The sequence below is a fragment of the Meleagris gallopavo genome, chromosome 2, assembly GCF_905368555.1.
Source record: "Meleagris gallopavo chromosome 2, MGAL_WU_HG_1.1, whole genome shotgun sequence".
In the NCBI taxonomy this organism is placed as follows: domain Eukaryota; kingdom Metazoa; phylum Chordata; class Aves; order Galliformes; family Phasianidae; genus Meleagris; species Meleagris gallopavo.
In genome coordinates this window covers 106774430-106789571 of record NC_139405.1, presented here as the reverse complement: position 1 = coordinate 106789571, position 15142 = coordinate 106774430, and the positions used below count along the sequence as shown (strand labels likewise).

General features: G+C 46.3%; 1 protein-coding gene across 2 annotated transcripts in view; it reads right to left on the bottom strand.

Annotated features, from left to right (window-relative positions):
• The window catches only part of PKHD1 (PKHD1 ciliary IPT domain containing fibrocystin/polyductin), a 288369-nt gene that overhangs the window by 242340 nt on the left and 30887 nt on the right, over window positions 1–15142 (bottom strand). The window contains exons 1-4 of one of the 2 annotated variants that reach the window (XM_085218343.1): window positions 3694–3872; window positions 2393–2488; window positions 1083–1160; window positions 315–459 (exon numbers count right to left, since the gene is read on the bottom strand). In XM_085218343.1, the coding sequence (XP_085074469.1) occupies window positions 315–459; window positions 1083–1160; window positions 2393–2432 (263 nt within the window). In that variant the 5' untranslated portion in view covers window positions 2433–2488; window positions 3694–3872. Of the gene's footprint in view, window positions 1–314; window positions 460–1082; window positions 1161–2392; window positions 2489–3693; window positions 3873–15142 lie in introns of those variants that run through there. The other variant, XM_085218344.1, reaches the window with a different exon arrangement.

Genomic DNA, 15142 nt, shown 5'->3' with positions numbered 1-15142 from the left:
CTCAGGTACAGAAACAGTGCCTGTGCAGACTCAACAAGGATTCTACCAGACAGATGGCAAAGTTCTCACCAGGAGAGGTTTAGATTGTATATGAGAAATAATTTATTCATGGAGAGGGTATCAAACATTGGGCAGGGGAGGATGTCCCCAACCCTGAGATATTTAAGAGAGATGTGGACATGGCACTGGGGGGGGGGGAGGGGGGGACATGTGCTAAGTGATAGGACCGAATAGGTCAGATTGATAATTGAACTTCATCATCTTAAAGGTCTTCTCCAAACCAGAAGATTCAATATTATAGCCAGGGATCATACCTTGTTCTACATCTTATGGTGGATAAGTCAAAATACACAGGAGAGACATCACACGGCAACATGGGCAGGTCTGCATTCACCAGGGATACCTCCAGGTGGGGCCAGCTGGCTGGAGAGAGATGTTCTAGCTCATGGGATGCTGAGTCTGAGCCAAAATCAAAGGGAAGAGCTCTGAGGACAGGACCACTCACATCTAGTCTCAAGGTGCAGATGCTTTTGAATATATTCTATTGCAAAGATTGACAGCTACCAGCAGTTTCAATCTCCTTAACCATCAATACCAAACAATCATGCTCATAGATACTTAAAGCACTTGTAAAATTAATAGTTTCACATGGTACTTGCAGCTGCTGATGTCTTGCATGGTTTTGCTAGCAAGCACCTCAAGTACTCTTGTGCTGCAAGGTGGATCTGCTCTGCTCAAGACTTGCCTGGATGTATTCCTGTGCAACCAGCTCTAGGGAACTGTTTTAGCAGAGGGTTGGACATGATGATGTGTGTTGAGGTCCATTCCAACCCCTGCAACTGCCTATGACCTCTACAGGAATCCAAAAATAACGTAGAAATCTGATTTCTCTTACAATTTGAAAGCAAACAAACATCAGAAATAGTTTATGAAGTAATGCAGGCTGATTTAATGCTCTAGATGCCACAGCTATGTGACTGGTACTGAAGATTTGTCATTTCAACCACAGGTCTCAGAACAGACCTGCTTCACCATTACTTTGATATATACTTGGCAAGAGTTTACAAGAGTTGAACACTCACCATCCAGAGTGATAGTAATCCACGTTCCTCCAGCAACACTGCCCTCCTGGGGCTCTATGAGCAGTCCCTCAGAGGTCACTGCAAAAACAACCCAGCTATGTCAGGCTGAGGTTTAAAGCAAAGACTGGAAACATCCAACTCAAGACAAGGCACAGTGGTCTGGCAGCTGTCCTTCTGTGATTCCAGCCTCCACGATCCTTCCTTCCCGGACATCCTAATTAGGATTGCTCATGCCCTTCCCTTTTTTAGAATGACTTAGGTTGGAATAGACCTTAAAGGCCATTTAGTTCCAACACTGCCATGGGCTGGTTGCTCCCCATTAGATCAGGCTGCCCTGGGCCCCATGCAGCCTGGCCTTGGGCACCTCCAGGGAACTACCTCTCCCTATGTAAAACTCCTCCTTCCCCTCATTGAGGTTTTGATGCCCTCAGAACTCTGTTAACTAAGCCAGTCTGAACCTCCTGACCTCCTCAAGAATTGAAACAAGCACAATAAGCCTTATGCTCATTCCTCCAGCTCTTAGAAAAACATTTGCTCAGTTCTGAAGACTGTCCTCAAATACATATACGATATATCCTCCTCCATCTCAGCTTGCCCACCTCTCGGAAAAGCCCTTAAGGATGAAGAATGAAGCATAGGATGAAGCTCCTACTTCATGCAGTTAAGGTACAAATAACTGATTGTATACATTTTCCAGAAAGGCATCAAATTCTTAATTTTTTTTTTTTTTTTTTTTTTTTGGCCTTCATTTGCTGATGCTAATGGAAGCAAACCAATAGCTGACCACATCACCATCTCTGGAGGTGTTCAAGAACCATGGATATGTGGCACTGAGGGCCACGGTCGGTGGGCATGGTGGGGATGGGCTGGGGTTGGTGATCTCAGAGGTCTTTTCCAACCATAGTGATTCTATAAACAGTTCCATCTCATCAAGTCAATGTAAACTCGCCTAACATCTGTATTCACCTGCCTAAAGAGAGCTATTGGACTTGCTTGCATCACAAACTCAACATTTAAACAATCGTATGATTATCATCAAGCAAAAGAAAACCAACATGCACCAGCGGTAGCCAGGGATAATCAACAATAATCCAGACATGTAGAAAACTAGGAGATGAAATCTATGGCTATGGAGGAATGCCATGAATGGCCACTGAAAAAGGTGGATAGTATCCAGTATGCTGAAGTCACTGCCCCATAACATCCAACAGCACTTAGAGATACTTCTGCACATCCCACTTGCAATCAGGCTGTGCCTAACCCAATGGCACTGGTACTGCAGTGTTGTTAGAGAACTCTTCTGTCCTCACCTGCAAAGAACACCAGAAAAGATGGTCTCCATAGGTTCATCTTGGAACATGGACGGGGATTTCACAGGATCACGGCTCAGGACCTTAGCATCTTTTCTGTAACGTGAAAATAAATCCCATCTGTTAATCCTTCATCACGTTGCAGACCTGTTGGAGCAATGGTTTGTTATAGCAGACAAGGCAGACTAAGGTGGAGTTACAGAGAAAGCACCATAAAATCAACCAAGCGCAGGATGGTCTTCTCCACGCTGGGGCCATATTTCATGATGCTGGCTGATTAAGCAGTGCAAATAGGAATTAGTGAAAGCAATTACAGGATTTAGAGTCAGTGATACTGCAGAAGAGTACAACAGCTAGAAAACAGCCATGCCCACATTTATTGCACAACCAAGTCAAATCATATCCATAGAACAAAACTTGTGATGAAGACCCAATGGTCCACCCTAAGTACCTGCTGCACACAGCACTATCACAAGGATCAAACAGGATCAAACACCTATTAATGCCTGGAGAATTCTTTGGTGCATGATTTCATTTAATTTTCTCCAGAAGGATTTTCATCCTTTTCCACTGAGACAGCATGAAACAAACCACATTTCTTGGGCTTGCTTCAGAAGCTCTCTCCTGATCTTAACTGAGCACTGAAGGCAGACACTGCTCAATCACTAAAGCATCCTTCTCTCCCTTAGGAACAAATAATATGTTCTGCAGAGATTTGAGATGGGTTTAACACAACCATAGCACACATCCAGGAAGCCAAGACTGCAGCTGAGTCCCCTCAGGATGGAGAAACCTGGCTATAGGCAAGACCAAATGTTTTTTTTCTTGATTCCACCACCGCTTAAAACATTGCTATTGCTATCACCATAAAGAGAGCAGCTAAGAGGTAAATGGCCCAATAACTGCCATGGTCTGCAACTGTGGCAATTAAAAACATGCATTTCATAGTCACACCTGGTACAAATCGCCAACCAACAGAAGCAGTCTGTGCATTCAACATCAAACATTCCCTGCTCTTTTTTTTCCTATCCTCCTCTCAAATCCAAGCCTCTGAATCATCAGATTGGAGTAATACAGAGATGTAAAACCATGGACTAGCAATGGTGCTTCTATTGCTTTTACCACAATAAATGCTGCAATTACCCAACCTGATTTCTTGTACCTTTTAACAGAAATTCAATTCCTAGAGGTCAAGCCCAAAGCCTTGATATGTGTGTGAACCTGGTCTTTCAAAGTAGTCCTATAAAATAACATTCAGATTTATTTTTATTGCCTTTATCAAGACTGTAAGTATGACCTACCTTATCCCCGTTGTTGTCCTTCCATTCCTCAGATGAGTTAATCAAGAAGGGTCTGATAGTGTAACTGCCCATTCCCTTTGATACTGGCTCTCCCACAATGGTTGGTTGGAAGCTCTGTCAGTCCCTGCCTGGACAACAAAGTGAAACCCACCCAACTCGTTTCTCAGCAGTACTCATTACAGACAGCTCAGAGCTGTCCATTGGGCACATTTAATGATTAACCTAAGCTACTTGCTGCTGTTAACCATTTGCTTCCAAGTCTTTAACAACCACAATCAGAACAACCTGGAATATTCTTCCCTTGGGGTTGGAACTAGATGATCTTTAAAATCTCTCCCAACCTAAGCCATTCTATGAGTTTGAATGCCTGACTTCTCCAACAGGAGGATAATCAAGGCCTTCAATGCCTTTTTTTCCCCCCATGCATGGCATAAATGGGTTGAATGGTTTCTTGATACGCTGATACCCAGCCTGGGGGTGGCTTTCCCAGCAAGCAGACTTGGAGGTTTCCATGTACACTCTTTAATTCAAATTTTCCACAGCATTCCCAGCTGTGTCAGAGTCTGGATAGAATTCTGCCCAGGGGGGATTAGACCTCCTACCACATCTCAAGTACCTATTCCCCCGTGGATCCTCACACTGCAGCAGAAAGAAGGGTTGTGAACCACACGTCTCCACTGACTGCAGGGAAGATCCAGCTCAGCCTTCATCAGATCCTGAATAGCTGCAAGCATCACACCTACTCCCACATCTACACCCATCCATTTGAAGCCCAGACAGAAGAATGAGATTTTGGTGAAGCCAACAGAAACAAAACAGGCTGTTGTGGCCTTCCACTGGTACAGGTGCCTTCATGGAAGTTTCCACTGAAGCTAACACCAAGACTTCAGACAACAGCATAGCTACGGTTTAATGAGTTACTACACACCAGTCAAATAATAGCAGAATGTATGCATGCTCTTACCTCATCCCCAAAGGGAAATGAAAAAGATTCAGAGAGGCAGTAGGACGAAATCATGGGCAGTCAACCTTCATTGAAATTTTGGAGTTCTGCCCAGCCATGGAACCAGTGGTGCCGGGTTTGTTTTTGACCAAGACCTGATGTTTCACGTGCATATAGCCAATGATTACAGGAGCCCAATGAAAGTTAACCCAGAGCTGCTCAATATTCTACACTCAGTTTATTTATTAGCTAAAATCCCACTGCAAATACAAACAGAAAAAAAAAAATAGATTTGAGGGAATTATCAGAAAAGAAAATGCTATCAAAGAACAAGCACTGAAGAAGAGGATCAGTTGAATGCAACAGGCAGAGCCAGATGCTCTTAATGGGGTCCACTGACAGCCCCAAAACAAAAGGGCAGATCAGATCCAGGATGCCCCCAGAAAGCCCAGATATAAGCAACAGGAGATAGGGCTGGAGACAGAGCCACAACGTGAGTCCAAGTTCCAGCCAGAAGATAGCACTGAAGATGGGACAGTAAAGCTGTACCCCTACAGCATCAGTCCAACCAAGGAGTGCAGGACTGGGGTTAAACAGAGCTCCCAACTGTAAGGGCAGAGGTGGGTGGGATTCCAGGTAATTAGAGCTAATTGCTGCCCTAAGGTCTTGGATAGTTCTACTCCTAGCTCTGCCCCAAGACAAGCAGTCACTCAAATTCAGCAGCCAGCCATTTAAAAATAAATAAATAAATAAATAAATAAATAAATAAAAGTCCTATCATTTCTGCTCAAAGAGCAACACCTCATGTGTTTTTTGTTTTTTGTTTTTTTTGTTTGTTTGTTTGTTCGTAGTTATTCAATTGGAGGCTGCAAATCTTATGTGTGTGAGTAGAAAGAGCCTCACAGACAATTGGGAATCCGGGAAACGGATTGTGTTGTGTTCAGGATGGAATTCAAAGGTTGGACGGGGCCCTGGGCAGCCTGAGCTGGTGAGGGGCAGCCAGCCCACGGCAGGGCTTGGAAGTGGGTGGGCTTTGAGTTCTCTTCCAACCCAACCATTCTACGACTCTTCGACGTGGGGAAGGCTCTCGGTCACTAGGTGGAAGTATGGAGCCGCTGAGGAACCCGACACGCAGCTGAAGGCAGCTCTCTGTGAGATGATTCTGATCAAGCCTTCTGTTAGCTGGAGGGACATCCAAGCAGAGCCCAGGAGGACGGGATATGGGACCTGTTCCCAGCTCCTTCGCTCACTCAAGCATGATTTGGGCTAGTGTTCATCTTCAAGTTACCATTCCTTTGGATTAGGCTTCATCTCCATCACCTGTGTGTAAAAAGGGGATGGTGGCATGCTGCCCTGAGACCTCTGCAGTGCAGGTGCTCTGTAAGAGTCTCCTGAGGATTGGCAGCACTTCTGGGATGGAAAAGCTTGGCGGGGCTCCTCCTGCACTCCCTCAGCCTTTGCATGACGGCAGTTGTTGAGCAGCACATGGCATCCTCAGCAGAACAGCTGAGGGGGGATAATGTGGGATAAGGGGAGGTTTAGTGGTTTTGTCTGCAGCCGTTCAGGAGCTCCTTGTTCTTGCCCAGTCATACTGGTACATGCAACACCCCACAGTGAGGGCACAAGTGTGTCTTGCCTGCTCCTCACTGTGTTTACCATCCTCATAAAGAGAGGAAAGCAAGCCAAGTTGGGCTGGTGCTTAGACCAGCAGTGCCATGTTTCTCTTGGGCATGGCTGTTGATAGTCAGCCCCTTCCTAGGCAAGCTGTCCCATAGGGCACAGTGGGGAAAAACACCATGAGACCACTGGAACTTAAGCTTGAGTCCAGAAGGTCGAGATTTCTTCTTTCCAGACTGGCTTTTTACTTGTGTCTTCTTTCACCCCTTAACCACTGCCTTTGTCATCTCCCAAGACAACCTGCAAAGTGTGTGAACCCAAGAGAAGATGCATACCAGCCAACTGCTGCCAAAATCAGATTGGGATATCTACAAAGGCTGAGGATCTGATGCTTGCAAAGCTTTTGAAGATTTCAAAACCATCTGTTCCTCAGATTTGTGGCTACATCTAGAAGTTAAATAAGAGCATAAGAGCTTAGGCACTGCACTTTTGTGGATCACACATCTCATTCATCGTCCCTTCCACATTTCATAGCAGCCTTCCTTGGTTTTGACTCAGAGCAGCTCTCTTTAGCCCAAACCATTTCCAGAATGCTCCCAGTGAGCAGTACAGGTGCAGTCAAACAGATTTTGAGGCTGTTTTTCAATTTATTAACGTGGATTCTAACGCCTCGTTGGAGTTTGAGAGTTTTCTTCCCAGATTTTCCAGTGACAAGGACATGGCTGCATGAGCAGCAAATGGGGTCTGCAAGGCTGCAGGTGCAGTCTGGAAGACTTTGCAATCTGGCACGTCCCCAAGGGCAGCCCCTACACTATACAGAGCTCCCATCAGCTGCTCTTTCTTTCTATTAATACTTCCCTTTTTGTGTATTGATGCAAACCTCCTAGCAACCAAGGTCACAAGAGAAGGTGCTAAGAAGCCAGGCTGATTATCATTAAAACCTGGTGGTTTGCTGTCTTTTTTCCTGAGAGGCTTGTTAGGCACCGGCAGGCAAGGTGCTGAGCTGGGATTTCCAAGGGAGCCTGGAGGATTTAGATATCCTGATCAGATTGAATTTCCCTCTCTGATGCCCAGCCTTCCTCCTCCTGGCCTGCAGTGAGTGTCCAACTGAGTGACACTACCCATGGGAAAGAGCTGGACTCAGTGATCCTCATGAGTCCCTTCCAACTTGGGATATTCTACCATTCTGTGATTCTGTGGATGTGATTAAATCACTGATCATTCATATCTGGATGCTTCTCAGGCCAGAAGAGAATCAGAGAATCATACAAATATAGACTGGCCTGAGTTGAAAAGGACCACAATGCTCATCCAGTTCCAACCCCCTGCTATGTGCAGGGTCACCAACCAGCAGCCCAGGCTGCCCAGAGCCACATCCAGCCTGGCCTTGAATGCCTCCAGAGATGGGGCATCCACAGCCTCCTTGGGCAACCTGTTCAGTGCCTCACCGCCTTCTGAGTGAAAAACTTTCTCCTAAATAGTCAGTAAGGGGTGAGCAGAGGGATTTCAGAAGAGTTTGAGTTCAGAGGATTTGTCGTATTCAACCCCTCATTATACACTCAGGCATGGAAACGTGAGCATGAAAAAAACAGTGCACATATTCTGTGAGCATTTCCCAAACCAGGAGAAGAAACAGATCCTGGTAGGCCAGGAAGCTTGGTCTCTTCTTACTTCCACTCCAACATCTGAGGCACAAGGCCATCACAGAATCATAGGATCATAGAATGGTTTGCATTGGAAGGGACCTGCAAGGTCATCTAGTTTCAACCCCTTGCTACAGGCAGTGACACAGAATGGCTTGGGTTGGAAGGGACATCAGGGATCATGAAGCTCCAACCCTCTGTCACACGCAGGGCCACCAACCTCCACATTTCAGAGCAGCCCAGGCTGCCCAGGGCCCCATCCAACCTGGCCTTGAACACCTCCAGGGATGGACGGGGCATCCACAGCCTCTCTGGGCAGCTGTTCCAGCACCTCACCACTCTCTCTGTAAAGAACTTCCCCTTGACATCCAACCTAAATCTTCCCTCCTTCAGCTTAAAACCATTTCCCCTTGTCCTGCAGTTATCTACCCTTGTAAAGAGTTGAATCTACACTTGTGAAGGGTTGATCATGTCTACCAGCTGAGCTTCTCTTGCTTACCATGAAGGTGAGACAAGGAAAGCATAGAATCTTAACATGAACACTGCATAAGCTGAAATGGGAATGAGAAAAAAAAATCTTGGAAGTGGGGTTTAAAACTCAGCTGAGTAGACAAAAAGCAAAAAGTAGCATTTTTATTTATTGGATGAATCCAATGCCCTTGACTTTCCTTTTATTCCTGCTCCTTTTCACTCAGTTGATTCCCAAAAGTCTTACCTGGCACTTCTTTTAATTTTTTTCCATTTTTAAAACTTACCACTATTCCTACTGCTGTATGTTCAGATAACACCAATTTATTTTCCAAATATTTCAAGAAAAAAACGTTCTTTTTTCATCCTGGATCTAAAGTGTATTGGTCTTTCCTTTCCTTCCTGCAATTGGACAAAGCCAATGCGTTCGCACTTACAGCCTGTAACTGAGCCTGGCCCATCATCTTAGCCAACTGGAAACAGACTTAACTCTTTCCTTTGAGAGGAATAGTGTTGGCGCTTCCAAGAGCCTTCCTGCATGTCTTTATGGGGTCACTTTTCAGCGTGATGAAATCCTGTTGAAGTTGTTCCCGTAGTTATTCTTGGTGCATTTTAAACAGTCGGCCAACGGCGTTAAATACTGAATTTATTGCCGACGCAGCTGCCTTAATGACAGGTTGGAGGCTTCTTCAGTTTCAAGGTTCGGTCTGGTCCCATGGGTCATGGAGGACATGCGTGTCTCCCAGCCGCCTCCAGCAGATCCTGGAGCGTGGGGATGTGGGAGGCAGCTGCAAGGAGAAACCAGCACCTCGGCGGGGATTTGGCTTTGGTTTTTCCAGCAAGCTGAGGGGTTCCCCAGTTTCTGTGGCAGCATATGGCATGCCTGAGGGAATGGAAGGTCAAGGCTGGCTCATGCAGCTGAGAGGTCATCCTAAATGCAAAATCTTGGCAGCAAGGGGAAAATGCAACTTTACATGAAAGTTGCTGTGCTGTAAAAAGTATCTTGGTAGTGAGGTCTTCCCAGAGATATTCCTCTTCTGGGCTACTTACAGACACTGTTTCATTCACGTTGCCCATCAAACAGGGCTCAGTTTCAATGTGATGGACCATCTCTGTGTTAAGGGGCTCTTTATCATGCTAACACTATTATCCAAGAAAACCTGCAGCTCCATTGTGAGGACACAAGATAGCATCTAGCCTAGAAAGCTTTCACTTTAAATAGAGGTGAGGACGCAAAATCTCACCTGACTGTGGGAAACATGCCCGCAAGGGAACTGCACAGGTAGGATGAAACCCTAGAGGTGGCATTCCTCATTGAAATCAAGAGATGTGGCTTCCACAGAAACAATCTCCCAGGGAAGCCTGGGGAGGCGATGCTGCAGACTGCAGCCATGGCATTTGCTGAGATAAACAGCTGGTAGAGGATTGGGTTTCTGAATCAAGCTGCAGTTCTGCACCTACTGAGCTTCATCCATCATTAGTCTTTCATTAGGAAGAGTGTTCTTGACTTGGTCCCCAACTCCCAGAGGAGTGATTCAAGCAAATATCAGCTCCACCGCTGCATCCAGCAGTCTCTGTTCCTCTGCCCAATCCTACCCTCGTGGCAAAGCAGATGCCTGTTTGCTTCTCATTTCCATACGAACCCCCCTCTGTTCCATGAGTTTTCATTTTACCGCCCCATCCCATCCAACCCCTCTGCCCGTGGCTGAGCAGGAGGAACAGCTGGGACAGCTGACCCTGGTGAATGAAAGGAGAGCACAGTTTTGCTTCCTTCACCCCTTTCTTGCAGGCTGCCACTGCCACAGTGAGCCCCGAGCCCCCTGGGATGGGGGATTTGTGTGCATTACTCACATGAAAGTGTAGAGCCTGCAGCAGTGCTGCTACTGGGCTTTGCTTCACCTCCAGACAAGGGAACGCCTTGACACTTTTTTTTTTTTACTCTATTGTAAAAGAAAAAGCAAAAAAGGCTTGCAGCGATCCCAGTTGTGTGTAGAAATGGGTAAAATGCATAAAGCTGGGCTGGCTGCTTAACAGAAACTGAGATCTTCTTCTGTCATCAAATCTTCAGGGTGGAAATTGGCCTCGTTCACCTTGCATTGAGTTGTACAACCTGTCATCACACAACAAGCCCACACAGTCTTAATGGTCCCTATGGTCCCTCTCAGTCTAGATTTATTGAATTGAACCACAGAATGGTTTGAGTAGGAAGGGACCCTTCAAGGCCATCTGTCCCACTCCCTGCACTGAGCAGGGACACCCACAGCTCCATCAGTGCTCAGAGCCCATCCAGTCTGACCTTGGCTGTCTGCAGGGATGGGGCACCACCACCTCTCTGTGCAACCTGTGCCAGTGTGCCTCACTGCCCTTACTGTAAAAACCTCTTCCTTATATCCAGTCTAAATGAGAGCCCACAGGTAGGATGAGGAAGGAATCCTTATCCCAGTTCACTGTGATGTGCACGTGGTTGATAGTTTAATTTAGAAGCTTTGCATGTGTTAAAAGGAGATATCACTTCTTTCCCCAAATATTCACTCCCTGAAAACAACCAACCCCTTCGATTCAGGGAGGGATGCTCATGCAGTTCTGTCCAATGCTTTTCAGGCGGTGGGGAATTGCATTTCCCAGCACTGAATGTGCATGAGTGGGGGAGGGCCATCAAAAATAAAAGTGCCAGTGTTCCCACTGTCAGCCCTTTACCCACCTGTTCCCCTTTTAGCCCAAACGTGGCCACCTCTGACCCTGCTGTGGGACCGAGGCACTGGCAGGGCTGTGCCCCCACCCCTTGCCCCCACTCTCTGCAGCAGCTGTATAAACCACAGGGGCAGCAGCTGGGGCTGGGGGTCGATATCTCCATAGGGCACAAGGCACCCAGGAGGGCTCCAGGACACTGGTCTGGTGGTGGTGGGGATTCTATATATTTAAGCTGCAGAAAGTCTGGAGATCGTAGAATCATAGAATCATTAAGATTGGAAAAGACCTCTAAGATCAAATCCAGCCTTCATCCCATCACCACCACAGCCACTAAAATGAGATGCCCCCACTGCCTGTTGTAAAACCCTGAGCTCATCAGTTCAGCTTAACAAGCTCTCCAGACATGTTCCTACCATAGCAGCTGGTAGCTGCCTGCCCCATGGGGTTTAGCCATAGGGATCTGCTCTGCAGTGCTGTCACCTTAATGGGCACTGAGGAGCCCTGGCTGCTTGCTCTCCACAGCTGTAAAGGTGGAAAGGGAGAAAGTGTTGAGAAATACTATTCTCTTTGAGTGCTGGACTTGATGCAAATAGCACAGCCCACCTTCAGAAAGACAAAGATGCAAGGCTGGTGCAGCCCATGCATGAATGTGCCTGCCCAAAAGCTGCTTTCCAGAACCCTGACATAGAATTGGACCAGGGCGAGCTCCTCTTTAATCAGTTTAATTGTTAAAACACTGGTTGGATGGGGTTGAAGTTTACTCTAAGTAAGTTCCTATCCTGTCTGAAGACATGCCAGCAGCCTTCAGCACTCCCCCAGGATCCATTTTCCTGCCTTGAAGAGCTCTCCTGCATGCAAACACATTCCTGGACAGAGGCAGGAACACACAGTTTCTATTCCTAAACCACTCAATTAAGGTACTCACAAGCTGCCCAGCTCAGCAAGGTCCTGATAGTCAGGGTACAGTGGTTTTCTGGCTTGGGCAATGGCAGGAAGCAGCAGTCCTACTGCTGCAATGAGTGCTTGGCCATGCAGTAGAGCCGTCCCCATGGTGCTCCTGGAGACAGAAAATGATAATTTCACTAATTGAGACTGGGTGTCCTAATGAGTGGATCTACTTGGAGTTGGGGGTTCACTTGCTAGCTCTGTCCCAGACGTACAGGGGACCCAGGGAAATTCACTCAACTTCTTCAGGGCTTACCTACCAATATGGATTTCCAGATGATGAGTTTGTGAAGGTGATAAATGTCTCGTGAGCCATTTTCCTCTCATTAATTCAAAACCAAACGCAGGCAGCATCCTTGATGTTTCTAAATTATTATTTATGTTGCTGTAGTCCTTTACCACATCTGGATAACATATTGGTGTTTGCCTAACTCGCTGTTGTCAGCTTGAACTTTGATTTCACGAGGAGTAATCGGGCCAAAAGGCATCTCAATGGGATATCAGCCTGGTGGAGCAGGAAGTAAGACACCAGATCCCATAGACAATGGAGGTTCTAATAGAGGAAAGAAGTCACTCTTGCTGTGCTCAAGTGGTTGGCATTGCTGGGGATTACTGGGAGCCTCTGCAGTCTTTTATATGTTCAAAAACACCCAGTGGAGCCTCATCTGTATGCAGGATGAACATGTTGCCAAATACCAGCAATAATTCAAAGACTTTGCTAGGGGATTAATTGAATTTCGTGTGCAATCTAGGCTATTTCTTGGCCTTCTGGAAATTACTGCCTGCTCCTACGCTTGCTGTTGGTGCAAGGGACTGTTGGAGTTGAAGCTCTGGTTGCTGGCATTACACTGACCAAATCCACTGGACACCAGTACATGTCTTAAGAGGACAGCAACCTGATCTTCACATCAACTCACCCAGAAACAACACTAAGTGTCAAGCAGAGACTGTAAGGCTCCCCAGGCAAAGAGGACTTAATTCCTGCATCCAGGCCGTAAGCCTTCCAGGTTCAAACAGCCTTGCCCATGCCAACTTTCCACCTCCCGTCTCCATCACCAAGCCTTGTAGGTAGCATGCAGAGAGGATCCCCCAGCAGCCCTGCCCTCCCAGCTCCATCAGCTGTCACAGCCTGCATTCCTGCAGGGCTCCCAGCACTGGCAGCTCTGGACATCTGCTCTTTTCCACCCCCGCAAATATGCAAGCAGGTGTGAGGCACCACAGCGTGCCTCGTTCCTGTGGACTTTCACCCAGGCAGCGGGAAGGAAGACACAGCCAGGACAGCAGATGCTCTGCTCTACTCCATCTTCTTTGAGTCCCTCCTGGAAACGTAGAGAAAGGAAAATGGATCTTTCCAACACCACTGAATCAAGCCAGGACGAGATCATTTGTACATCTTATTTGGCTGGATTTAATTCCTCTCTATCTTATTGCCATTGAAAGGCTAAGTAATAGCAGGACAGGGGGAAATGGTTTTAAGCTAAAGAAGGGAAGATTTAGGTTGAATGTCAGGGGGAAGTTCTTTACTGTGAGAGTGGTGAGGTGCTGGAACAGCTGCCCAGAGAGGCTGTGGATGCCCCGTCCATCCCTGGAGGTGTTCAAGGCCAGGTTGGATGGGGCCCTGGGCAGCCTGGGCTGGTATGAAATGTGGAGGTTGTCTGCCCTGCATGTGGTGAGGGGTTGGAGCTTCATGATCCTTGGGATCCCTTCCAACCCAACCATTCTGTGTTTCTATGACATCAGTGATGAAAAGGAGAAAAACCTTCCTGCTGCTTCCCTGGATCTGGAACAGATAGTACTTGGAATCATAGAACCCAATCATGGAATCATAGTCACCAAGGTTGGAAAAGACCTCCAAGATCATCCAGTCCAACCAACAGGCTACAAGGTGATGGTGCTACAGGGATGCTGTCCTCAAAAACTCATGGGGAGCTCCAGCATTTATAAACACCTTTGCTGATGGGATTTGCACTGTCAACCTCCTATTACTGCATGTACCACAGTGAGATAACCACACTCTGGGAACTCCAGAGGAGAGGAGGCTGACCATAAATGTGCAATCAGATGCAATCCACAGAGAGAAGTTTTAGGTACTTGTCTTTTTCCTGCTTCCTAAAACATTTCAAGCACAAGAAGAACGTTTAGAGAAAAGATGATTTTGTTTCCATGTTGCACAGCTATGCATAACTGTGAACTCAGGGGAAAAAAAGGAGTATGTCCTTTTGTCTTTTAGAGCTGCTTACCATGAAACAAGGGCCGTGGTCCTAATGGATATTAATGGACCATCAGAGCCATGTACCTTTGCAAGAGGTTTATCTTCCTTTCACATCTTCTTCCCCTTTTTTCTTCTTCCCCTTTTATATTTTTTCTTTTTTTCTTTTTCTTCTTTCTCTTTTCTATTTATCTTTCTTCTTTATTTTTTCTTTTTTATTTTTCTCTTTTTCTCTTTTTTTCTATGTTCTTTCTTTCTTTCTTTCTTTCTTTCTTTCTCTCTTTCTTTCTTTCTTTCTTTCTTTCTTTCTTTCTCTCTTTCTTTCTTTCTTTCTCTCTTTCTTTCTTTCTTTCTCTCTTTCTTTCTTTCTTTCTTTCTCTCTTTCTTTCTCTCTTTCTTTCTTTCTCTCTTTCTTTCTTTCTTTCTTTCTTTCTTTTTCCTTCCTTCCTTCCTTCCTTCCTTCCTTCCTTCCTTCCTTCCTTCCTTCCTTCCTTCCTTCCTTCCTTCCTTCCTTCCTTCTCCTCTTCCCCCCTTATCCCTTTCCCCCCTTATCCCCTTATCCCCTTCCCTTTTTCCTCTTTTTTCCCTTCTTTAAATTCTCTTGTCCTTCTTTATCTCCTCAACTTTCTCTAAGTATAAAGCAGCAAATTCAAAAGTATAACTGCCAGCCTGCTCCTTATCATCAGTCTCCCATGGAACCTAAACCAAAGTTCTTCATGCAATTCCAATCAGTGCAGTGAGGGTGGCCCTACAATTCACTCTGCTGTACACGGTAGCTGTCAGGCTGCTTGGGTTCAGCCCCCAATACCAAACCCCAAAAAGCCCATCGGGATCTCAGAGCAGCCCTATATCCCTCTCCATCTCCCACAACAGCTCACAGGCCATTAAAATATTAAACAGATGCTCCCTCAACAAACAACTCTATTCTCAGAG